This window comes from Pezoporus occidentalis, unplaced genomic scaffold, assembly GCF_034315485.1.
Source record: "Pezoporus occidentalis ecotype Australia unplaced genomic scaffold, CSIRO_AGI_Poc_V1 ctg159, whole genome shotgun sequence".
Classification (NCBI taxonomy): Eukaryota; Metazoa; Chordata; class Aves; order Psittaciformes; family Psittacidae; genus Pezoporus; species Pezoporus occidentalis.
In genome coordinates this window covers 2866275-2892825 of record NW_026913415.1, presented here as the reverse complement: position 1 = coordinate 2892825, position 26551 = coordinate 2866275, and the positions used below count along the sequence as shown (strand labels likewise).

The following is a 26551-nucleotide window of genomic DNA, read 5'->3' as shown; positions in this document are numbered from 1 at the left end:
CTGATACATACCCACTTAACCAAAGGCATTGATAAGTTATCTCTCTGTTTAATTCTTCTTTCCTTTGCAAGAAATTTTCCTTCCTCCATTTTTAAGAAGTTGAAAAAAAATCCATTGAGGTAACTGGGGAAACTGGATTGTTCCCTGGATCATCCTCCAGTATTAATTAGTTAGATCACCTCAGCGCTGCACTATCTGCAACAGTGTGTGCCATGTTAGTTGTCTGCCTCTGCTCAAGTGAATTTAATGACTGCAATGTGCACACTCATTTGCTTTTAGACGTTAAGATAAGCAATCTTACTCATCATGGTTTCTGCCCTTGACATGTTCTTCTGTTAGTACTTCTTGGGCCTCACCGGCCTTCTGCTGTCCCACACAACACATACACGGCCTGTGACAAAGCTGGGAAGCTGATCTGGCTGTCTAGGTCCCTGTCTCTTCAGCACATCTTTTACACCAGACAGCCTCCCAAAGCATCAGGCAGTCAGACCTTACGAATAGTCTAACAGTGCAGTGTGGTTGTAAATCAGAGCAGGGCAAGCATTTGTCAGCCCATGAAAAACTATCATCTTAGAGCCTTTGTGTCTTAAATGTGATTGCAGGGGGTTTATACTGGCTTCTTTCAAGGGTAGCAGTGATTGAGAAAATGTGGGAATACCAGCAGTGATGTGTCTTCTGTAAAGTACAAAATCGTTCCCAGAGGGGGTGGTTTCTGAGAAGGCAGCATCAAAGTTCCAGAAAGATGCCTGTGGCAGTAGAACAGCCTGTCTGGGGACCAGCCACGCTGCTCCTGTTAAGTGATAGGGTCACAGCAAGAGTGCTCTTTGACCACAGTAGGAAACACTTGGATCATCATTCTCTTTAGGTTCCTGACTCTCTACCCAGCTATGCAGACAAGAGCGGGAGTGAACAAGCACAGCTGGGAAAGGCAAAATCCACAAAAAGAACGGAACAGCTTCTTTGAGAAAGGGGAACCTGAAGAGGTTTCTATTTCCATCAGCCTTCTCTTCTCCCAGGCTACACACAAGGTCTGAAGTCTTGGTTGTATAAAAGTTGGCATAGTATCAACACAGATACTGTGTTATGTATGTTCACGCAGGTCCTTACCCCTAGAGACATGCTTTGAGATCATCTGCTGAGACAATTAGTTTACCAAATAACTTTTTTTACAGTGCTAAGACATAGCCAGCACCTGGTAAGGAACTGCGAGTTAAATTGCTAGGGTGGTTTTTCCTTTGTTCTTAGCATGACAGGGAAAGGGTACTATGGTAAGGAAGGCAAAGAATGTTGGCCAGAAAGAACTACAGTATTGCTTTGGAGATGGTTTTTCTAGATACTCAGCAGTGTTTTGTTAGTGTGCTAAGACACGATACCTATCTGAAACCTAGTTATTAAAAGGCATTTTGTTACCATCATATTGATTTGGGCTGCTATAAACCAGATTTAACATCCTATTAAGCATTTGCAAATAAGAACTCCCCAAAGGCTGTGATAAATACAGTTGGCACAAGAAACCTTTGGTTTTAAGATGTTACCTTCATGCCGCAGTAAGAGGGGATGTACCCAGTGCAAGCTGCAAGGATGCACTCATGTGGCCAAGAGGTGCTCTACAGGGAATAGGCAAAACTGAAATCTCCTGCTGAAATCTCCTGCTGTTTCTCAGGAAAACAATTGCTTTCCCATTCAAACCAACTGAAGAGGCTACCTGCTACACTGAAGAACTTTCACTGCAGCATCTATATACTGTATTAGTTCTCAGGTAGCTGGTATTTGTTTGCTCTGCTGGAAGGTGCATTTGTACTTCGGTGTTTCTGAACTTCTTAGGTCAGGTGCTATTCAGTCTGCCTTGGTGTTTGCTCCCTTGTCAAATATTCATAGCTGCCTCCCAGCCAACTGTTTCTGTACATGACTTACAGAGGGGGAGCTGTCAAAGGGCAAAAATTGGTGGAGACAAAGCCAGCTGTCTCCCTGAGGCACGCTGCATGCTTTAGTGAGCCTTGCAAACCATGGCGCTCTGTCCCTCCAGCCTTTTCTAGGCAGACAAGAGAAGAACCCCACAGCTGAGGCTCTGCAGGGTTATCTCCCACCCCTGTCTCACAGTCCTTGCAAAGTTTAGGGGGAGAGTGCTAGGGAGGGGATGGTATGGGAAATGGCTGGTGGCCAACACAGCTATGGAGTCTTAATATTAACCACAGAGCAGCAAAATCAGAGGCAGGGGCAGGGGGAAACCTCATGACTAAGAACTAGCCAAGAACCACAAGTTGACTATGGTTTGCTGCTGAGAGACTCTGAGCCTGTGTTTTAAAGGTGCTCAGGTTCCTGGTGATATGGATGGAGTTTCAAGCCTCCCTGAAGACTGCTTTCAGTCTTCTTAGCCTTTGTTCCTCCTCTGTAGCTCACAGCTGATTTTTCTCCCACTGGGTACCTACCTTGTGTGTTCAGAGAGGTTCTTTGTTAACTGCTACTGTGTGACTGGGAAGTCTTTAGAATGACTCTCCCACCTCTTCTTTGCCATTTAGGAGCTGGGTGCTACAAATACACATCTGTTACAAGTTTCCTTGTGGAGGAAGACAGATATTTGCAGACTCTTTATGTAAGGTAGTAATGTCAAAAAAACCCTTGGAGTGGTACGTAGTTAGGCCATTGGCAGGGTATTTTCCAAACATCTTTTCCCACAGTCTGCAAAAGCAGCAGTAATCTACTGATGGCTAAATCAGTAATGTAAAAGGTTAATACCAACTAAATGCGAAGAACATTGTAGCAGTCTGCCAAGCAGTTGGCTTGATTATGAGTGTGACAGATGGAGCCCAGGTACCAATGCCAGCATCTGATGTACAGGAGAAAATACAGTCTGTAACACTGCCTTACTTGCCATATAATGTCCTTGTGTAGATAAGCAGCTCTGCCTAGCTTCCAAGAGACCCAGAGCTACCACCCTTGCAGAGTTAGAGCAGGGCTTTCCAGGACATGCGATCAGGAAGCATCATCCCAAAGTGTCAGATGGCTTGAGAATGATCCAATGCAGCCAATGCAGAGGAGGGAGCTTCGAGTGTTTGTTGGACTTGTTCCTCTGTTGAAGCTGGGCACCCTTTCACTGGTGTGGCCCCTCAGTGTTCATATAATAGTGAGTACAGGAGTCTGGACTGTGACTGACACTGAGGCCATTGGGATCTCTGTGGATGGAGAAAGGGCTTGGAAGGAGTAGAAGTGCCACTGAAGGTTGAGTAATTAACTGAAGCAGGTGCTATTGAAGATCCCAGTTCAACAGATAATGTGGAATATTCATATAAAGCCCTTGTTATTTTAAGCATTTAATGAACTAGCACATGGAAGATAGGGACATAGGGTCATTCAGGACAGATTTGAACAGTTTTTAGGATTCCTATTTGAAAATGGGTTGGGAAAAGTGAAATAAATGGAATACTAAAATGGGGAAGAAGTTATGGATAATAACTGTTGCTGCTTCTCCAAACTAAGAGTTTTCCCCTGTGAAAAAGTGGTAATTTAATCAAATAGAATAGATTAGCATCGGCACATTAATGTGAGCATATTTTCCTTTTACAACATGAAGTTGTAACCATTGCCAGTGGATCTGCACTGGGAGCTGTACATTAGACTGTGTTGTGTGCTGCACTCAGATGGTAAAACTATTCCCACAGCTCTGTGTGGCTATCATACACAATTAATTCCCTGCTCCACATAAGTAACATAGCTCAGTTTAATTCAAGATGTACTACTTGAACTAACACATCAGCTTGGTAGGGGTAGACAAGAAGCATGGAATTATCTTTGAAGGCCCAGATTTTTGGTCTCCTCTGGGTGAATACTGACCCATAGAGCTGCTGTGATTGTAATCAGATGGTCCAGGTTTACCTGATGATCACCTACTTCTTGTATGGAGATACCTGCCAGAGAGCTTAGTGTTTGCACAGCCTTTTTCAAACCAGCCATGATGTTTAAGAATATTATTTTCCTCCTTTTTCCCCAAAAAGAATTTTCAGACCTTACTTCCTTTCTGTGCTTGTGTCTCACAGATTTTCAGAATGTTTAATTTCCAGAGCAAATGGGATTTGGAGGGCAAATGCACCCCTTTTATGAACCAGCTAAACCCATCTTCTGCTCATATCTCCCATTGAACGAGCACCTCGATGCTCCCAAGGTCACGCTCAACCCCGAAGGAGATGCTGGCTGGTTGAAGACTGGCCCGCTCTGGCTTAGTGAGCAGCCCACGGCTGGGGATGCTCCTGAAAACTGTTCCTCTCACGCCATCTTCTGGTCAGCTCTTTGGGGTTAACCGTACCTGGCTTTAAGAGATCCTCCCCCTAACCTTTCCCTGGTCTGCTAACCACACAAGGGGGATGAAGCTGGTAAGATGTCCTTGTTTGGTGAAAGTATCACCGTGCTCTTTCCTTCTCGTTCCTGTTGCTTTCCCTGGCTTATGTTGAACTGCCAACCCGTGATGCAGATGGCACTTGCTTATGAGTGCGTTGAAGGAAACTGTCTGTGTTAAGCATCAATTCTGCTCACAGATAGATCACAGAAAATGCTCTGAGCTCCATCCCCACCTAGAAGGAAGCTCTACATGGGCTGGATAGTCTCTATCTTGAGGCAGGCTTTCCTGTAAATGGTGACAAATATTAGCCCTGAGGAGTGTTAGGAGGTCATTTCTCCATAACTGCTCACAGCCAAATGCTGTGTGGCTTCCGTGACCCTGCTCTCCAGTGCAGCCAGTTGGATTAGATGGGTGTCTAGAGGAGCACCTTGAGCTGCTGGGAGCAAAGAATTGAAAGTAGATGCCCTTCTTTGGGGGGGTGCAGATCTTACTTTGGGGGCTGAAGCCCACAATTGATTAAACCAGCATAAAAACATCTGAGGATCTGTAATGAGAAGAGCTAAGTACTGATTACTCAGAGAAACAAACCCCCAGAGTTCTTTGTCTCGACAACTGCATGTCCTTTTTTCCCATCCTAAAAAGAATAACGTTACCCAACCTTGTGTTTCTAAAAATGTAAGTACTGAGCCCGGTTGTGTTGCTCACTGACTACTTATGCTCATTAACCAATGTATCGTGCATCATGTAGTCAATACAGACAAACGTGCAATTGCCACAGACAGTGATGGTTTGAGAGCTTGTGCTCTTATCTTCTGTTACAGAAAGAAACCGTCTTCTACAGCTGAATGGGGATGCTAAATTTGAAATGCTATCACTTTAGAGACGTTCTACACATGCCCCTGCCCCCGGCTGCTTTAAGAGGATTATAATCACATTTTCCTTTTTTCTTTTGTGTGGTGTGTGAAAACCCCCACAAACAACAGGGGAAAATGATTGACAGTCTCAGGAAAACAATGAAACTCTGCAAAATGCTGCCAGGCATGCAGAGCAAACTGAAACAACAGGAAACTAGCAGTTATTTTTAGGCAACATATGTTGTAATAGGAACCAAAAAGATTCTGACAGATGTGTGATTTTTGAACCTAGAAGTTGCTAACCCCATCACAGATGACATTCTACTTCTTGATGTGAGGTTGGGTTTAAATGCTGCTTCTCCCTTCCCATGACTAGTGTGGTCCACTGGAAGCTTCAGAACATCAGAGGGTGATGCAGCCTCCACAAAGGCTTTATTTGGAAGATGTAGCAATCTTTGGCTTACTTCCATGCATAGGAACTGTAGGGCAGAGTTCTACAACTAAAGCAATGTAGGACTCACTGTCTCTGAGGACGCCACCCCTTCAAAGTGGCCCTTATGCTTCTCATGGACCATAAAGTATTTATAAACAACCTTAAAAGGGATTTAATCAAACAAAACCTGGTGTTGATCACCTGGGCCAGCAGAGAGCTGTGTCTGTAGTAGCTGCAGGGTCTCTTTGGGCTGTACCAGGGCCAACAGGAATGGTGGAGTGCTAAGGTGGCTGGGGCCATCAACTGGCAGAGCCAGTCTGGAAAGCTCAGTATTGTATCCCATCACCAGCAGTTCCCCTGCTATTGTACCTGGCACCGAGGGGCTGCTGCAGGGTCCATTCAGAGCAACTCTGTCTCTGGGATCTGGTCTGGGTGACTCTCCTTACCTGAAGAAGGCAGAAGAGAGATTGGGGCCTGAGTTGCAGCTCTGCAGTTTAGGAATTTTGTCATGCAGGTACCAACCTGGTATCCTGGTGTGAAGAAAACTTCAGAAACCCAGCTTCAGGGTATGCATTCTCAGCTCAACCCCATCTGAGCTGTCTTAGCTTAAAAATAACAAATTAGAAATTCAGACAGATGGGACCCCCTCTACAAATGTATGCTATTTTCTCTCCCAAGAGGATTTTGGCAAGTTATTTAAAACTATGGAGCCTACTATTATCTCTGTCTGGTCTTTGAGGCACTACTCAAAATGAACTCATTAGAGGTTTGTGTTTCAGCATGGGAAATGCAGACTTGGCTTTTTGCATTTTTAGTGAGCAACATCAGCAGCAGACAGCAATGAACAGGTGAAAAGCTTTGTTTAGGTCAAGAATTCATTGCCTAGCCCATCTAATAGGCTATAAGCATGTGAAGACTACTTTTAAGTGTGTGTGTGTGTGTGTATGGGAAACCCCTGTAGCTCCTCTAATGCAACAGCACCCAGCACTATTGCTTGGTACGTGGCTGCCTCCTGGAGTTGACTTTCAGAGATGTGGCAGTTGCATTTCATGCTGTGAAGTTCTCATGTAATGCTGCAGGCATCATGTAGGAGTGATTGCCTTTGCATGGGTATCTGCAGCTGCTAGAAAACCTATATGCAAAATGCAGCAAATACAAGAAAACCAAGTACTGGATTCAAAAAGGTTTGTAGGTGAGTAATGTTTCTAATCTATCCCAGGAAGCAGGGCAGGAACTTGATGATCCCAGCTACAGCCTCACCCTTTAAACAAGAATTCAGTTCTCAGCTGCCCTGAGAGCTGCACAGTTGCTTGTGCCTGCAGCAGGATAAGTGGGGACAAAGCCACCAAAGAACAGGGACACTAGAGGCCCAGTTTGTGTTAACTGATGGCGTGCAGCTTATCGTGGGGGCAAAATAGGCCCTTTTGAGCATGTTGCTGAGGCTATTCTGGGAGATGCTGTTCTGGCTACTGCTGAGCTGGAGTATGAGCTTACTGTCTTTGCCTACCCTTCTCCCATCCCTCATGGTAGGTGGTGCTCTGCCAATGTAACTGCAGATAGTCACTCCTTAACCTAGTTCTGTCAGAGGGAGGCAGGTTAGGTTAAGTACTTTTTTATATGGGGAAAGTAGCCTCAAGGCCAGGTTCTCTTGCTCAACTTCTATTGCAGTAATAGCTTGTGACATTCATGCTGTGCTCTGCTCAAGTGTGTGTGATCAGCTCCTGATTGGACTTAATGCCTCTGTAAATAAAAGGAGCATAGAACAAAAAGCATGAGATCTCATAAGCAAAGCGTCCCTCAGAAACCCGGCTGGTTCCTGGAAGAGTTAACTCATTTAGAAACCTTTTAGTGTGCTGTATTGATTACATGGATGTGTGCAGAGCAGCTGTGGATATTGCAGTAACAAGCTCAGGCAGTTTATCAGTGCATCAGTTATTTTACTGGTATAAAAAGGAGCTTTAATTGGGCTAACGATGATGGGTTCAATCTTATGGTGGAGCTATCTGGCTATCACAAAATTATCTCTCAGTGAGCTCATCTGTTTTGTAAGGAAGAAGCTCATAATCTCATAGGATGGAAGATGTGCTGTCTATTTATAGTCCCTGATTTAGTTTGTAAGGAATATCATGACTTCACAAGTACAGTGGCACTAATCTCCCTGGTAAAGCATTTATTCTAATCTAAAGGGAGCTGTTTGCTACAGAGCCAGCCATGTACTTTAAAGGGCCATTGAACAAATTTGCAGCTCTGGCTCTCATTTGCCTGCAAAAGCAGCAGGTGAATCGGTGTGTCCTGAACGCAGACTGCTCTCTCAGAATGAGACAGTGAGCTGGAAAAGACAATATTCCTACCCAAAAGGGTTGTAACTAGCTGAGATGAATGTAGGCAACAGCATATGAGAACATGCTGCAGCCAGCTGGCTGCTGGAGGTCTGCATGTGGGAGTTAAAAAGCAGTCTGCTGTTATTACACCAAGGACAGTGAAAGAGTTTATTTCTTGGGCATTTTCTACCCTATTCCAAACTAGCTAGTCTGGGGTAGCTTTCAGTGCTAAGCTGTATGTATTTGCTTTTGGCACCTGCTCCCAGGGGGTGAAAATACTTTTCTGATTATGCATGTAGAGACCACCGAGGACCATGCAACTAGCTGCAGTCCGCCTCCAAGAGATCCAACATGCTCACAACTGGGCCAAATGGAGAATGAGTTAATCAGAAAGCAAGGGTGGAGTGGAGCAAGGGTGCAGTCTTCAGGGCTGAGAGGAGCAGCAAACCAGCAGAGATCACTGCTGGGATGGAGGAAGGATATTGTGCACATGAGACCTGCTTGTACTGGAGTTTTGTCAGCAGTTTCACAGGTACTCAAGTCTTCAGCAGGATAATGGAACCAACTCCATAGGACAGGCTGTGGGTGCAGGGACCAGCACCAGGGCTGTGAGGGCTCTGAAGGGGGGAGTGTGAGCGCACAGGGCCTGCCCTGCCACTCTCTACCTGGCTCCTGGTTTCTTGCATTGCAGCTGCAGCATCCCTCAGCTCTCAGTAAGCTCCTGGGCTGCACCTGTGCCTGAAGGGATAGTGCAGCCCTGGGTCTGCACTCATTTTTTCTCCATAGAATCTGCAGGAATAGAGTGTGGAGCAGTGTTCCTCCCTCACTTTCAGCCTGGTCTACTGAGGCCTTCCCCTTCTGGCTGTGGGCTCTGTGATTCATCAGAGACAGGCAGATTTATACACAGATTTATATACAAGGTATGCACAGGGTAAACTAGGACCACATCGGTTGAAAAGGCCAGATGTAATAGTGTTCCTTTAAATCATAATCCTTCATGTAATGTCACACTTAGTTGTCATGGAAACCATGGCATCACTAAGACTTAGAGCTCTTGATCCAGCGAAACACTTGAGCATTTGCTTTTGATATAAAGAAGGTGCTTAAATGCCAATTGTTTCTATGGCAGTGCTTGTATATCTTAGAGCAAAACCTACACTTTCATTTTTTCCTATGTGAGAGTGATGTGGCCCAGTAAAATCTTCTGGTTGCTTTAGTAAAGCCACAGCAGCATGCATGTTTCAGAAGCAGAACAATGACCAGTACAGCAATGGTCTGAAGAGTCCAAATAGAAGATTTTTAAGAGACATTGGAAACTGAATGCTTGATTAGGTCCCATCAGTGTCTCTGCTTCTGAAACCTGAAAAAGCAGTATAACAATGCTTTTCATAATGCCTTCCAGTACTTGGGACAGTGGGTGTCTTTTAATTCTATTGATTGTATAAAGAGAATTTTTGTCATGACTCTAGAAAACAGAGATGTCTGATCGTAATTTCAGTCCAACACAAGCATTCACGCTTTCAAATTAAATAACTATTTTACTGTAGCTGCTTCCATGGCATTTTATATTTTTAAGACTCAGACCTTGTCCTTGTTGCCCAGATCATGCTACAAACCAAGTACGCAAGGTGGTACTTCAGTGACTAAATGTTACCCTTCAGAAACGGCCTCACCAGAGCTTGCTGGGCTTGAGCAGGCTTCTACTGGAGCTCAATGGGCTGCTTATCACTATTGGACAGGTGGTTTAGTCTTTGTATTCCCAGTTTATAGTTCATATTTGTTGGTCCCATGAGCTATTGCTATTGCTCTGGCTGGCCTATTTGGTTAATAAAGTAGCGGGAAGTATGAATTCAGGAACACCAGGTCCATTAGGAGTTAATGCTTTTGATGAATTTCAGTAGTTGATAACTGGACCTACCCACAACTGTAACAGCTGTTCTAGAAAGTTATACACTTGTGTCTAATTTGTGTTTGTGCCAAGGAGACACATCCTGCAGATCTTCAACAGAGGAAGGTGGTATTAACACTGAATTCAGTGCATTTATGATGCTTTCTGCCAGCAGAAAAACAATGAGATCCCAAAGGCAGGCACTTTTGTGGAAGTGAAGGCAGGTGGTTAATAAATGTGGCCGAGTCACAATTCTCTTTCAATTTAGAGAACGCTTGTGGACAAATCTTGCTGCTGCTTCCTGAGCTACACTGGCTGGTAAATGACTGTGTTTCTAAAAGCTTGTCTTGGAAAAAGTTAAAACTTTGTGAATGGAAAAAGGGTTTGAAAACGTTGCTGGCTGATCTCCTTGCCTGGAGAGGGAGGTACAAGGTATAAGCCTTCGAAGAACCACAAAGATAAATCAAGGAGTGCGTGGTTGATTTTGCTGATTCTAGAGTACAGGACAGAGAGAATCAGATCTGTGAAAACATTTTATTAAACAGCATGATTGACATGAAGAATGAATGAGAATTTATGGTCAGCCGTTTTCACCAACAGCCACCCAGAGAGGGGCAGCTTCCCAGATTACTTGTTTGAGTTAATATTGCTGTATAAATTAATTTAAGTCCATGCCAGTTATCAAGGTGGGAACAAGAGCGGGGAAAGGGAGAGTAAAGCACTTCTCTCTTTTGTACTTAAAGGGCTCATGCTGAGCTTTTACATGGCTCATCTGAGTCTAGGAAATCGTACTGTTTCGCTGTGTTCCCTGCAGCCCATTTTAGGCAATGAATAAAATAGGATTTACTGTCCTGAACGCTTGAAAACAGCAGCAGAGCACAAAAAAAAGGCGCCACTGCCTCTTTTATGGACATCCATTCTTTCACCTTGCGGGCTGTCCACATTACAGAGGCTTTTCTCTCCCCTCCGGCACACAAACCGTGGAAACCCTCCAGCCCCGCTGAGTCTGTACGCGCTTCTTCTCCCCCGCCGGTGCGGGGGCCGAAGTCCCAAAGCAGGAACGCCGCTTTGCATTGCTCTCCCTGCAGCAGAGCCGCTCGGCACTAGGTGGTGGTGTGTGCTCACTGAAGGACCTGCCAGAACCCCTCGCTGAGCCCAGCCTTGCCAGGGCTGTTGGCGCTGCCGGGATCGCAAGAGAAATTAAAACACTGGGTTAGCAGGGAGGCGAGACTCTGCTCTTTGAGGCATCTGGGCCAGAGGAGGTTTCTAAGCAGTCTCGAATCAGGTTTTCTTTCCTACAGCTCACCTTATGCAGCTTACCTTGCAATCATGAAATAAAGGCCTTTTTCCCTTGCCCTTCCCCATTGTGCCCTCCTTGGGCCACCCTTGTCTCCCTGTTGGTGGCCACGCCTGGCAGGTCTTCAGCACTACAGCATCAATTCCTCGGGGATTTCTGGAGTTTCTTACCTCACGGTGGCAGGAAGCTTTGGGCCAACGTTCAGGTTATGTTCTCTTCTTCCTGGTTTAATTTTATCTTTCTTGCTTAAATCCTCATATCCCCATTGATAACCTCTGAATAACATCGCTAAATAATCCCTCTCCCTGTATTTAGTGCTTGCAGCCTGCAGGTTTTGGGAGCCAGAACACAAATGAAGGGGTGTGCAACTACCTGTACCATTGGTTATATGATACAAATACGTGCTGATGTAGGGAGGTAATGATAAAGATTCTTTAACTGATTCCCCCCAGCCATGTTCCTCCCCTCATGTCCCTGTGGGAATCTAGTGTATCTCTATTTAAACTATCCTTTAGTTAAAGTGTTTATATGAGACTGGTTCTTCAAGCCAGGTAAATAGCATATTACCATACTCTGCATTCTTGTAGGTGTCACACAGATGCAGTGTTGTTTGGAGGTGCTCTGTGTTGTGCCTGGAGCTAAAGTGAGTGCAAGCCAGGTCTAGGATTGGAGGGTTGTTGTTTATTACCATTTCTGAATTTTATTCAGCTCTTGGAATGATTCCCTTGTCCTTATTGTTATTCAAAATGACTGTCATCTGGTAATGTCATCGGTGATCATCTCTTCTAGATCACTCTCAAAAGCTTGATCTCAGCTCTTAACACAGCACTAACATGATGCAATTTTAACATTCTAAGTACCTTTCCCTGCTCAGTAGTTTGTTATTTTTTATTCCTTGTTCACAGTTCTTAAGCCAGTTCCCAAGTTATGTGGGTATTGTTGTGTCAGGAGAGGTTGGATTTAATGTTATATTTGGACTTTTGTGATTCAGTCTTTCAAATATTTGTTTAAAGCCAAGTATGTTGATTCTGCAACTTGCCTTTTACTCGCTGATGTTGTAAATCTATAAGAGGTTCTCTTCTTTATAGACTCCAGGGCAAATATAACTGCTTGTGGGTCTGTTACCCTTCAATTTTTTCAGTGGTTTTTTGTGCTTAGAATCTGTTTCTAGCAGGAAAAGAGTCAGATTTACAGAATGGCGATTGCTGGCATCATTCTTTTCTGAGGTTTGGTCTTGTATTTGATTCTCCAAGGCTGCTGCTTTCTGTGGCTCTTTCTTAGGCAACTCTGCTTCTTCAAGTCATCTTTATAATGGACAAAATTGGGCTTGTTTTCTGTCCTTCTGTCACCCATAAAGATACATGGGTTGGTTTTCCAGATGTATTTCACCACTTTTTTTTTTTTCCAGTGCTCTGTACCTACCAGACTTGATTTTGTGTGTTAGATATTTAAAAGTTACTAGATGCAGAGTATGGTAAAAAGCCAAATCCAATACCAGAGTTTGGCAGATCTTGACCTGTGCCTATGGACTCCTGTGACCTCCAAATCAGCAAATGATTGAAATGCGCTGATTTTCCTCACCAGTATTTTCATTCCTGTGAGTACAATGTGACCTTGGTAAAGCACAGCCTGTCCTGTTGTGGTGATAGGGAGAAAAAAGTGCTTATGATGTGTACTAGGGAGCAAGTGAAGATCTGAGGTGAACTGATCCCTATAAAACTTTTAGCATCAGCTCAAATGGATGTGCCACCTTTGGTGCTGCTTCTCATGGGACTGTGTGCCCTGAGCCTCCTTCCTCCCCTCTGCTGTGTGTCCCCTGCGAGCTTTCTCAGCACAGAGGGATGGACAACACCCCAAGTACGGGCTGTGATAGCTCCTGTGCTGCTTTGCCTGCTCGCCTTGGGCAAGGAGGGTGTTAGGGTAGGATTCAACACGGCTAGACATAGTGCAGTTGTGACTTAGAGCCTACAAGGCTGTAAACAGGGCCTCTGTAGAACTGGTCCCAGACTTGAGGTGTCTTTCCTCTTCTCAGACACCTGGATTTTGTTGACAACAGCATAAACATGACAAATCTCAGCACTGACTCCAGCTCCTTGTATAACTTTGGTAGAGTCTCCTCCAAGTGTGGGTCAGGAATTAAGTTACTGTAGTGCTAGATCATGGTCATTTTCTAGGGCTGTCTATACACCCAGTTCAGCAATAACACTGCCTCTCAATGTATCTGAAATATCTCACCTATAAAATGAGGCTGCATCCTGTGCCTATTTTGGTGTGATACTGGTAGGGCTAGTGTTTGTGCAGCACTTGAGCCAGTCTGTTGAGGATTTGAACAGGGAGTATTGCCCAAAATTGAAACCCACCTACAAAAAGCAGTAGGAGTAAATGGGAAGCCCTGGCTGGTGTGGTTGCTGAGATGCATTTGTTTTGTGTTTTCCAGGCTAAGTGATGCAGGGATGTCTGGCTGTGCTTGCAGAATCTGAAACAATAACTGTGAGCTGCTCAGTTCATCTCAGTGCTTGCCAACTCAGATGCCCTGTGCTGATGTTTTAAGTACAGACCACTGGCTGTCAAAGTAAGAAAATAGTAAGGAGATGAAGGAGCTGTGTATTCAGCTGTGATTAAGATTGCATCTCAGCACTGTGAGTACTTGACCTAGGGATCTATTTCCCTGTCTCCCCCTCCAGCCAGAAATCTATTTAGCGGGACTGAGCCTGGCATCTGACCTCTGCTCCTGTATATCCCTTTTAAGCTTCTGTGATGGCAAGGGAAGATAAGCTTCTGAGCCCTGTAAGGCTTATGACTCTATGGATCCCAAGGAAGGAGTGGAAATCCTAGGGAGTCCAAGGATCGTGTGTTATCATGTTCTGAACAGTGCTCCATGCAGCTACCACTTGCCCCATCCCTTGATTTGAAAAAATGGTATCAAATTTTCCTTTATTCTCTGTCTTATTCTGTTATTTTATTAAAATCATGCCATGCCTCAGATTTGGCTGCATGGTTCCCTTTTGCTTTCATAGATGTGCTTTTCATATGTCTTTAAGAAGCTATACGAGCCATAAAGCAGAACACTAGGCATATTCCCTCCCTCTGCATTTTAAATATGCACAAGGAGTTTGGTTTCTGATGTGTTTGCACTGTGGATTCTAATCCCCCTCTGCAGCATTGCAAGCCTGTGATTAACATGGCTTTGCTTTCCTTTCCTGTGGCACCTTTCTGCTAATGAATTAATTCCCACAACTTTCATATGGAACAAAAACATACTGTTAACCTCACTTTGCAGACACATTCAGCTTTTGACTGTTCTGAAATGTACATTGTCCAGTAATAGATATAAAAATAGCCAGAACTACAAATCCACAAGCAAAATCAAATCTTCACTGGAAGGTTATTGCTTTTTCCTGTATAGGATTGCAAACACTTCAGTGGCTGAGCAAAATCACGCTAAAGAAGGGGCGTATTTGACTCAGATGCTGGTAGCCATAGGGATGGACTTGGAAGAATTGTAACTAGAAACTGCTCTTTGTCTATCCTGGGTAAAGCCATGCTACTTGTTTTATTATTAGTAGTAGTAGTCGTATTAGTATGTTTTACATTTTAGTGTCAAACTCATGGCCATAGTATTTGAGTAGACACCTCCTTGACCCCTGTCCCTGAATGTCTGGGCAACAGTATCACTATCTGTCCAAAGCTGCTCTGGGATATGTTTGTTCTGAAATGCCATTCCTTAACTGTTGAAGCCTTTAAAAGTAAAGTAAGTGAGGGACTAAGCAATCCCATGTCCAGTGCATGCCATGCTGCTTGAAGCTGCATTGTCTAGCCATTTCATCAGCTTTTGTGCACTGATGTATGGCTTTTCTAAAATGCTTTGAAAGTGACTTCATTATGGAAGCAATGATTTTGATGCTGTGAGCTTAGAAGTTGATGTGGAAGCCTGTCTTTGGTGAGCAGGACTGCTTGGGTTGTATCTCGGAAAAGCAGGATCCTCTTGAGTCTTTCTGCCTTTGCCCAAGGCTTCAGGTAAGTTTCCTGCCTTATCCTTCTCTTCATGGGTATCAGGTGCTATTTGTCTTTTCTAGTCTGAGTTTGTGTTGCTACCTGTGGAAAAAAGTTTAAGTGTCTGTTCGACCCCAGGATCAGCTATTATCAAACTGCATCATCTGTCACTAAAAGTAATTTACACTTCCTCCCATCTCATTAATCTTATCCCTTTTGCTTTCTCTTTCTGCTGAGGTTCAAGATTACAAAAGCTCTGTGCCTTTCTTAGTTCTAAAATCACAGTTGCTTCTTTGGTGCCTGCCATTTCTCTCAGGAAAGTGACATCAGAATTAAAGAGAAGGACCCTTTCTAAGGGCTAGGCTGCAAATGAGAGAAGTGAGGTCAAAAACCAAACCCGTAAACTCTTCTCAGAGAAACAAATCGGCCCTCTGCTAGGCACAAACACTTTGACTGAATGTACCAGGAAATTCACTCAGTGGTAGAGCTGGGAATACAGCAGACGTGGAAAGGGCATTCACAGGAAGAAAAGGACTAATATAAACTGAAATTCATCTGTGCTCTGGAACGTCATTTCTTTAAGCTCCAAACAAGCCTTACTATCATCAAAGCCCATCTATCCTATGTCTTTGTTCATTTCCTTCTTAGTGGCTCATCCTGAGCTCATCTTTCCTTCGAGTCCCTTCACCCGTTGCTGCTGGCTTCCTGTCTCACCAGGAACATGGCTAGCTTGAGGCAGGACTGGCAGTAAATGCTAATGGGAAGGAAAATTTTGGTCTGAACTGTTTGCCTCCTTTTTTTCCTGCCAGTTTTACCCCCCCAAAGCAATGAGGAATCTGCTGGGTGTTTTCCGAGGGTTTCAGTTAAGTTACAAAACTTGTTATATTTCAATGAAAGGGAGGCAAAAAGAAACAGAGAAGGTTACGAAGGCCTGTTATCTTCGTAACAGAGAGGTTTGGCCAAAGTTCAGATCCATGGAAGAGGAAATCTAGCTGTATGACAGAGGAAGGTTCCCATGATGTTGAAGGTGTACATGCAGGAAGAAAAGTAGAAAAAAGAAATGCTGCTAACATGCAATATAGATCAAGGGAACTTAAAAGCATCTGTAATGGCTGGAATCTGATACATGCTCCTGAGGGTCTTTACCAGGATTCATTTCCTTTATTGCCCAGATATGTCAAGTCTTTCCATGTGCATTTGTTTTGTCTTGGGAGACTGAGGATTTCCTGAGTCATCTTGAGACCAACATGAGATTCGTGTCAAAGCCCCATAGCAAGTCCCTGAAGGAAGAAAAAGGAATGAGTCAGACATGACAAGCTACTCTTTACACCTCTGAAGCAGCCTCTCTGTTCCAGGGAGTGAGGCAGGCCCAATGTGTTCTTAAGGTCTTATCACAGAAATGAACTCACAGCTTGCACAATGCCTACTAAACACAGAGAAGCGAAACAGAATTTAGAGGAGTGGTGGCTGTGCAGCTGCATGTTGCTTCTTGAAGCCTGCAACAAAAAGGCGGACTGAAGGAGCTGGGAACAGTTCTAGACCAGACTTAAGCAATATATGGCTTTCAGGACACACTTGGCCAATGAAGCAATTAGTTTGGCCTCCTAGGGGGTCAGGAGACACCATGATGTTGGGATCGCTGGGTGCATGAGAGAAGTTCTTGTGCATTCAACAAGCTGGCCAGCTAATGCAGGCAAGGTGTCCTCAGCCAGCACACATGCACTTATCAGCTGCCAAAAAATGGGGTGTCACAGTCAACGGAGAGCCAGAGGAAAGGGAAGACGGATGAGAATGAGAAGACAAGGAGGATGGGAGTCCAGAGGCAGTGATAGTGGCAGTTCTGGTAAGATATGACAAATGGTGCAGTTTGAACTTGCTCAGCCTACCCACCTATCTACTGCAGAGAGGCATTCTAGGCCAAAATCCTGTCGTGTGAGGGAGATAGGGCTGAGTCACCAAATTCATTCCCCTGTTGTTTCATGCATCGCATCATGTAACGCCTGGCAAAGTCTGATTTGTTTAGTTTTGTCTCTGGTGTTCCAATAGAAAGGCTCTTGTGGGCCCTCCCTTTCTGAAAGGATTAGTTATAATTTTCTGCTGTTAATTTGTAGCTGTTTTGCCCTTATTATCTTCTTTTGTCCCTGGAAGGTCTTGACCCTGCCTGTTAATGCATCGACAGATAAGCCATATCCACTCTGTCTTCACTTTGCAGGCCATGCAGTCTGAGCCAACATGCAGCTCAGCCCTTCTAGGAAAGGTGAGTTGCACACACTGTATAATGGGAGTCTTTCAAATGATACCTGAAAAAACAGATCTTTCACCTCCATGGCCTTTCTGGTATCTTTCATTCAGAGTATTTAACCACTGCCAACCCTTCCTGGCTTTTGTAGCTGTGTTCTTTGCAGCTCTCTGGGATGGAAAGATAGGAGGTTTCAAGCCCACAGATCAGTAAGACTGACTCCATATGCTCGGAGTTGGGCATGTGCATAACTGTGTTTCTGGATCAAGATTAGAGTTCTCACCACTTGACAAGATTCAGCTTGTGCTTTGTGAAGTGCTGCCAGTTTCTCTGGAATTAAAGATTTATATAAAATATCAATGTTGAAAAAAAAGTCAATTCTCTGTTCCAGGTTTGTGCATGTGTGTAATGCATTAATTAAGAGCTGGTTGGGAAACAAGAAACTGCAACTGGTATCACAGTGCTCTCTTTATGCCATGTGTTCCCAAGGAGCTGTCAGCTGTCTACAGGCAAAACTAAGATGGAAAGGGACAAATGAAGGTGCAGAGATGATTTTTCTAGTGTCAGGAATTGGTAGAAATGGAGGCAGCACCTCTTGCTCCCTGAACGTAGCAAGTGTTCACTTTACTCTGCTTTCATGCTTTCCGGTGCTTTTCTGGGGGTAAAATGCACAATTGGAGAGGAGCCTAAATGCAACACTAACACATTTTTTTTCGCCTCTGCGTTGCTGTTTTCCAGCCTGCAACGATCGACACCGAGTTTTACTTGTACCGATCCGTCCGGAATGTGGGGCAGGCGCTGCTGGTTTGCGTTGGCAGACCTCGAGGAGGGCTGGCAGGACTCGGGGGTGACAAGTGCGAACCCAAGCGCCAGTTTTTGCTCGGCACAATCTAACAGCGCGGTGGGGCAGGAGCACCGCGGCCGGCAGAGGAGGAGGAGGAGGAGGAACAGGAACACCGCGGGGAAGCGGGCGCTGCTGTCCGCCTCCGGCGGCGCCGGTGCCTGGGCAGGGGTCGGGGCAGCCGGGGCGGTGGCGGCGCTGACCAAGGGCGGCCGCGGGGCGGAGCGGGGCGGGGCGAGGGGCTGGCCCGGTGCGTCCCCTCTGCCTGTGTCCCTAGAGGAGGGCTGGGCGAGGGCGGGGCGGCGGCGGGCCTGGCCCAGCCCTCCGGGGAGGAAGGGGAAGGGAAGGGAAGGGGGTTGCGGGCTGCGCTGTTGCCCTTTTAAGCGAGCGAGTGGGTGCAGGAGGCCGGTACAAAGGGAGCTGCCGCCGCGCTCGCCGTCCCGCCGCCGGCTGGGGCTGCCCCGGCACCCCCCGCACCCCCCCCGCCATCTTCCGCCCCGCAGGCGCGGCCGGGGCCAGGGTCGGGCCGGGCTGAGGCGGAGGGAAGCGGCGGCAGAGCGGGCGAGGCGGCGCAGGCCCGGGCCCGGAGATGAGGCCAGGATGTCGGTGTCAGGGCTCAAGGCCGAGCTGAAGTTCCTCGAGTCCATCTTCGACAAGGACCACGAGCGCTTCCGCATCGTCTCCTGGAAGCTGGACGAGCTCCACTGCCAGTTCGTGCTCCTGCCGCCGCCGCCGGGCTCCGGCCCGCAGCCGCCGCCGCCGCTCACCATCCACTGCAACATCACGGTGCGGGGCCGGGGCACGGCCCGCCCTCGCCATTGTCTGCGGGGCGCGGGGAGGGGGCGCAGCCCCGCCACGGGGTGACTCAGCACCGGGGGGGCCGCGGCCTCCGCCCGCCGCGGGACCGGTGGGGGGGAGGGGGGCTGCCGAGGGGCCTGGGCCCGCCTTCCCCCGGGGCTCCGGGCTTCTTCCGCACCGCGGCCCTCACAAAAGTTAGGGAGCGGGCACTCGGCCTCTCCTCCCCGCTGAGGCACGGCCCCGCGGTCCTTCGTTGGGGTTCTCCGGCGGAGGCGCCGACAGGAACAAAGGGCTGCCGGGCCCGGGGCAGAGAGGAGAGAGCCCCCGGAGCAACGGAAGGGCGCCGGGGCGAGCCGAGGGGCTGTCCCTGGCCTCCCCCGTTCCTGCGGTGTCCCGGAGGGGCACGGGGCGCGTTTCCTCTCTGCCCCGAGCGGTGGGAGCCCGGGCGGCAGGCGGAGGGCGAGCGCTTTACTGAGTGCGCCACACGGCCGAGGCCTGGAGCCGGGCGGCCCGCCCTGACCCGGGCGGGGAAACGCTGCTCGGGCGGGCCCGGCGGCGGCCGGGCCTCCCCACCACACCGGTCAGTGCGGCGGGCTCCGGGAGGGACGGGAAACTTCTCTGTGTTGCCGTCGTGAGGGGGATAAAACGGTGCCCCTACTCCTCTGAACAGTTGCTGCATTATGGTGGTGGCGTTTAGGCTTGAGAAGGAGCTTTGAGCAGCCTGGCTGAGGGACTGCTACCTGAAGGGGTTTGTTTCTGCCCCCCTGCTTAAATTCCTTGGGGTCTGTTTGTTTTGTAGGGGTGGAAGGGAAGCTACGGAAGTGTGCTACGGTAAAAATCCTCTTGTGTTTAGGAAAGTTTAGGGCCTAAACTTCCCAAAGAATTTGATTATATCGGGGTCTGTGACTCATGTTCAGGAAAGTGCTGGCGGTTCCCTTTGATCAGACTGGTTGTAGTTCTAAGTGAATTTAAAAGCCTTACCAAGATTCAGCTGAAGAGTAGGGTGTTGAAAGACTTCAGCTGGTTGAAAATAGGGTTACTAGGTCTGGGTTTGAAGGAGGTAAGCTGTAGAGCTTTTTTGTCTTGACTAAAAAAGGATAAAAGCTTCAAACGGTGTGGAGGTAGAACCATGCATGTAAGTACTGAAAGATGAAAACGTGCATGCAAACCACGCAGATCTAATAGTCTTGACTGTTACTTTGCTTGCCTTAAAGTAGCTTTATTAAGTTAGAGTTGTTAAGAGGATCTTTCAAGTTTCACAGTTACTTGTCCTGAGAAGTCAGTTCTGGGACATGGTCATGGGGCAGGTGTTTATTTTACTGGACACTGGTACGTAGTTGTAAGTTATATTTTCTGTGGTAAAATAAGTGAGATGCTTTGGTGTTCTTGTTTCTAGAATGACCTATCAGATGATTGATTGTGTGACTTCCTTCAGATACTTTTTATTCAGTAGAGGGTGTTTAATCTCAGAGAAGTCAGTTGTTTCTTTCCACAGTATCATCTGTTTCATCAGTCTTTCTCTAAAGAGTAAAATTAAAGGTCTGATGATTGGGCACCTCAGTTGCCAGTTGAATTTGGTGGGTTATTCCTAATTCATCAAGTGACAGCTAACAGGGAAGCCAGTAGCAACATGGTGTTTGATGCCTTGGGTTTGTGCTGTGGTGTACAACTGCATCTGAGGCTGCTTCTGTTGTAGCCACTTTTGGTAGTAATTCTTTCTTAACTTACAAAGAAATATGCTCATTTTCTGGTAGGCCTTTGCATAAGGTGTGTCTGAGCAAACAAGAAAGAGGCTTAGGTCACTCTTGGCATTTTTATGTCTTTAATGAGGGAACAGTGTCTGCAATCTGCTATTACAGTCACTTGCCCTGAAGGTCAAGGGGTCTTTCACATGCCATTACAATTGTGGCGTATGAACTTGCAAAAAGAACAGGAAAAGAGAGGTTTCAAACGTTAGGGCAGAGACTTCTGCTTTGAAAAAAGGCTGTGTCCCAGCTTCTTGAAGTTTCCGTTTCATAGGTGTCTGCAAGCAGCCTGGTGCTTTCCAGTGTTGACTAATTCTTGGCTCTTTGAGGTAGGTGGCTGTTTTCCCCATCTGTTAAAAATAAATGGGAGAGGGCAACCTGAGATACCAAGGTGGCTCTCTTGAAACAAGTGGGGAGAAGATGACAGAGCCAAGAAGAGAAAGCTGACCTCTGGGCTTGTGTTCTATTTTTTTTGACACAAATGTTAGAACTCTGAAGTGTGACAAAAGTGATTTTCCTCGCACACACGCACACTGAATTGAGTCTCTTGGCCTCAGTTTTTTCTTGTTTCTAGTTTTTTCTGTAGGTACAGTAAAGCAGAAAAACATAAGTCTTATTTACTGTGCTTCACTGGATCTGCAGGTACTGTAGGAGCTAGAACTTGAAATGGCAGTAGGAGCATGCAAAAGCCTGTGAGGCTGTTAGGAACAACTGTAAAGTTGTTGGTAAATACATATTCTTGGAGAGACTCATCCTTTGCATCAGAAGCTGCTATCTCAGTGCTCTGGATTTACAGTGCAAATATGTAACTTTAGCTGTCTGCTTCTCCTAACCAGGAGCAATACTGATCAAACCAGGATGTTCTCCTTACTCAACAAAAGTTTACAGATTGTGTGTGTGGATGCTCAAGAATCCCGTTAAGGGGAGCTGTAAGCACAAAGCTCAAGAATCACTTTTCTTTGTGGTTCTGTTTGAGTACCTCAGTATTTAACTAGAATGAAAGCTCTCTAGCAGTGTGTACAGCTGCTGAAGTTAGTGGATGGAGCAAAACCTGCTGTGGAAGGAAGCTTCCAATAGCACCTACACCAAGTCTGAAAAGAGACCCTATAACTAAGCTGTTCCAGTCTTCACAATGCGTCTCTTTCTTTTCTCCAGTCTAGCGAGAGGAGGCAGAGGAAAAAGGAAACATTATCCTGGAGAGATGAGGGAGAATGTCTGCTTAGGAGCTGCATGGATCTCCACAGGTTTCCCAGTCTAAATTCCACAGTTTGATTAGAAGTCTGCCCTGGAATTTCTCACTGAGATGACTCTTCTGTTTCACGAAGCGACAGACGAACTTTGTCCAAGTCTGTACTTCATTATTTCTGGTAGTGACCCATATTGGAAGTTTAATGGTTAATCAGATTAATTTAAAAGAGGTACTTTAGGGTGGAGTCATACCTGTCAGAAATACTGCTGCTTATTCCTGAGAACTGTCTAATTATTGAACTTGTTCAGGCTGTGTATGTTCACATTCCCGTTCTGTTATGCCAACAGCAGTGTCTCTGTTCTGAAGTTTTGTTTCTGCTTTTCTCAGGTTTTCATTTAACAGCAGCATTCCAGTTCATCAGGTTCAATAAAAGTGTCCATTACAAAGTATACATATTGATCCTGTTCTGCATGTTTTTTGAAACAGTATCAAAATAGTGGCTTTAGAGGAGTGTGTGTGTTGATCGTGTCTTTCGGTGTCTTTCAATGGAATCTTGTAGTTTGGGCTGGTACCTTATCAGACTTATGTCATAGTATTCCAAAGGGTGTATTAGAATGATTCAACCTTATCCTTGTTAGTGCAAGAAAAAGGAGTGACTTGGACTGCTGTGAAACATCCTGTGTTTTTTATATAATCTCATCAGAGAGAAACTGGATATTAATATCTCCACCCATACACACAGAACTACCATTGAAACTGTGTCCTCAAGTAGCACTTGCAGGTAGAATGGGGTTTGTGCTTGCTCTGGGTGGGAGCAGATTTTGCCTGAGACAGATGCTGGGCTCTGATGTGCAGTGATAGCCTTCATATATTAACAATTCAGTTCAGGTGGTAGGGCTGGCTCCAGTACACTCTTGCTTCTCTGCTGGAAAGAAGTATCTTGTGCTTTCACTGAAAAATAGCCTGCTGCTAAATCAGAGTTAGAAGCTGCTGTGAAAGACTTGAAAAGGTTGCTGTCTACAGATAACTGCAATTGGTGGGAGATGTCTTTATTTTCCTTTCTAAACCAGAATGGATGAGAAGCTTTTGATAAGTTGGGTATATGCAGAATGTTTGAGTGCATTAGAATATGCAGTAGTTCTTCAAAGACTAAGATTTTAAAGCTAAACACAGTCCTAGCTAATGCCTAGATGGCTGATAACCTTTTGAACAGCCTGTTTATTTGTACACAAACTAACCACACAATGAATGAGGCATTCAGTTCCAGTCACTAGACATTCTCTAGTTGGTGTTGAGACTTTTGTCTTGCAGCAGATGGATGCCAGGACTAAATAAAAGCGTACACAGCTTTATCTTGATCGTATGTGCTTTTCTAACTAGAATTAGGGGTACTTGGTGCTTTACAAAAAGGCATGTGAGTTAACTGTTATCAAATGTAACTTATGCAATAGAAATTGAGAAGTTTAGTCTTGTTTAACAAATCGTAATTAAGCAAACAAATACTAAAAGAGTGAGGATTTTAACTTCTTCTGTATGCCAAGACTGCAGTTGGAAAAAGAATATTGCAAAAATGAGTGGGAGGAGTATTTTGTGCCTGGAAGACACAGGGCCTTATTTTGACCCCACAGTTTAGCTGTGCTCCGTGACAGACTGTATCCAGTACTTGAGGATGTTGCAGGTTGTTGTTCTGTCTCTTTGTAACGTATGAAGTGCTCCTAAAGCATCCTAGATAGCCACAGTGATGGACTTCAAATATAAATGCTGGCTTATGTTGAGGCCTTAATGTACAGGAAATTGCACTTACTTCAAATGGGTTACTCCTGCGAGTTAACGATACAGTAATTTCTGAACTGGGACTTTTGTGGCCCTCAAAAGAGCTCTCTCTGCACTTTGATAATTAAAAGAAGTTCTTATTAAAAGTATTATCTTCTTTTTACTTATCATGCTTCCTCATGGTAACTGTTCAGGAGTTTTTTTTCAGAAGACTGAAAGATATCTGCTAATTTTTCTGTATTTCTGAATATTCCCTAGTTCCAAAGAGATTAATTTAGAGTAGGGCTACGTTGTAACAGGAGTCGGAGTGTGTGGGATAGTTGCCTTTGATTTGTGTTGGCAATGATATTTACTTTGTGTCAAAACTAGAGTAGCTGTAGTTGGCTTTACCCCAGACCTTTCTCTTGCTACAAGAAGCAAGAGCATGTGCTGCTGCTCTTGATTTTCATCTGCCATGCTAAGGGCATGCTAAGATTTAGATTTTTCTGTCCAAGCTTTTCATCAATGAAATAAGAAAAATCAGGGAGTGGTGTAGACAGTGAATTCTATTCTTGAAAATAAGGTGGCACTTCTCAGTTCAGCACGGCAATCTGCAATGGAGCTCTGTAACATCCGAATTTACCAATGGAGTTGATCAAGTGTGTTTCCGGAAAAGAGTAACTTCATTCTGTCAGACTTAGACTAGAATGTATCTGTAGGTGTGTGTTCTGTGTTATGGCAGGGGATGCTGTGTATTGAAGAGGTGCTGATATCCTCAGCGTGAGTGCAGAATTACAGTTGTTTTGAAGAACACAGTATGATTGTGTCCTGTGCACTCTAATACTGCTGTTGCTCACAGACCAGCAAAGGCTGTGTGCCTTGTGTCGTGGCCAGAATTGTGTTTCCTGGATTAAGGACCTGGCTGGCATGTAAAATTCTTTACTGGGTTAGTGTTAATCTGGATCACTTCCCAGTCTGGCTGACTGTGTGGCTGCACAAACAGCTGTCCTGCCACAACAGAGGGCACAGGGGCGAGGGAAGTGCTGGGGAAGACTGCTGAAGCCAGCATTCCCGACAGAGGAGAACTGCTTGCCAAGCTGCTGAGCCCTTAGTGGCACTTGGGATAGCTCCTGTGTAGAGTACCCCAGCTGACATCAGTCTGGTGGGCCTATAGCAGGGTCTGGTTGGTGACAGTGACTGCTTAAATGGAGAGCTGGAGTAGACTAACTGGAAAGAGTTTTCTTGTAAAATGAAATTAATTTCAGGAGAATGGAAGATACAAAGATGCAGGCAGTTCTTTAAATAGTCTTTTTAACAAAGGAGGCAAAACTTCTGGATAGCAACAAATGTTCGTTGAAGCTGACTAACAGAAATAGCTACTAATGTAGTTTTGCCTCTGTGTGGACTGCTGTTCAGTGCTGTCAGGTTGTTTGCCTGTATGTACTTCTGGAAAGTTGCAGCCCCCTGAATTCCTGGCTGAAGTTGATTTTTACTTCCTTTATTTTTTTTTTCCCTAGAGACTATGAATGGTAATACACCGCTTAAGAGACAGGATAGTTGATGATAGTGTGCATTCCACTGTATTTCTTCAGCTGCAAGCTTTGTAGGAGAAACTGAAATGACCTTTCACCAGCTCATAGAAGACAACTGGAAAATTAAAGGGCTAATTATAGTAATGAGAGGTTGTTTAACATTTAGATCTTATACATGCATGCCTGTATCCATATTGGCTTCACTTGCGCTGATCAGAATAGTTCTCAGTTGATCTTTGCTGGAAGCAGGCATACCAGTTAGCAAAACTCTTCTGATTTCTTGTTTCCAGCTGTAATCTTTAAGGGAGATATTAAAATAATGCCCCTACATGTTTTGTTTCTTTTTGTCATCTCATGCATATGAGACATCCTGGTGTATTCAGTACTGTAGTGAGTGCATGAGATGTACTAATCTCTCTAATGTTTTAACCCCTCTGAGAGAAAGAGTCCAATACTGTTGCACATCTTGCGAGAGCTTCTTCAGCGTGTATGTAGAAAGGCAGAAACCTAAACTCTAACAGAACCTGCACGGTGGCATTAGAAGCAAATTAAAGTGCTCCTGTGCGGTGGTGCCCAAGATACTGCAGGCTTGCTTGGAGTTTTGGAGCAGGGGATAACTGGGGTAAGAGTGCGGTATTCAAGTGATTAGTGGTAAACACTGGTTGAACTCTGTGGTACTGAAATTGTGTGCGGGACAAAGTTCCATCTAAATGGCTCTAATCTGAAGGCCAGTGACTGAGCAGTGGTCAGAGCAGTTGTGTTGGTGCTGCTGTGAGGGAATGTAGTGTCCAGTGTCAGCAATAGAGCAGCAGGACCTCTGCTAGCAGTGGGTGAGAGTGAAACATCCCTCTGTCTGCAGATGTGTCTGGAGCACAGCAAATTTCTGAAGGCAAGGGATGGAAAAGAGGAAACCTATTCTCAGGGGGCAGGGCACAGTGCCTTTGGAAGGGGGCCCTTTGGAAGAGGTAAAGATGTAAATTCCTGAAGGTTAACAGAATGAAGAGGAGGAAGGGGAAGACTGAAGTTCTGGGTGACAGCAGAAGTGACATCAGACTGCATGCTGTGAGTATCTAAGTGATAGAGGCACGAGCAGGTCTGTTAGGAAACCTTACCTTTTTCAAGTTAAGTCGGGGGAGGACTGACATGTTCCAGCGTAGTTACACCACCTTAGTTCTAGCCGCCTTAGAAGCCCTTTCTTGCTACTCTGGCTTTGTGACACTAATGTTAATGCCTTTTCTGAATGTGCTTGTTTGTGTAGTTGCAGAAGTAGGTACTTAGTAACTCCCGATGATTAGAAAGAGTTGATAATCTGTTTCACGTAACCAGATTTCCTTTG

General features: G+C 45.5%; 1 protein-coding gene and 1 long non-coding RNA gene across 5 annotated transcripts in view; both read left to right on the top strand.

Moving 5' to 3' along the window:
• The window catches only part of LOC134160327 (uncharacterized), a 68293-nt gene extending 49985 nt beyond the window's left edge, over positions 1-18308 (top strand). The window contains exon 4 of the long non-coding RNA XR_009963513.1: positions 18097-18308. This is a non-coding gene — a long non-coding RNA (uncharacterized LOC134160327). The remainder of the gene's footprint in view (positions 1-18096) is intronic.
• Positions 18309-18522: 214 nt separating this feature from the next.
• The window catches only part of UBE2Q2 (ubiquitin conjugating enzyme E2 Q2), a 47918-nt gene continuing 39889 nt past the window's right edge, over positions 18523-26551 (top strand). Inside the window, exon 1 of one of the 4 annotated variants that reach the window (XM_062612249.1) lies at positions 18523-18985. In XM_062612249.1, the coding sequence (XP_062468233.1) occupies positions 18800-18985 (186 nt within the window). In that variant the 5' untranslated portion in view covers positions 18523-18799. The remainder of the gene's footprint in view (positions 18986-26551) is intronic. The other 3 variants (XM_062612246.1, XM_062612250.1, XM_062612248.1) reach the window with 3 other exon arrangements.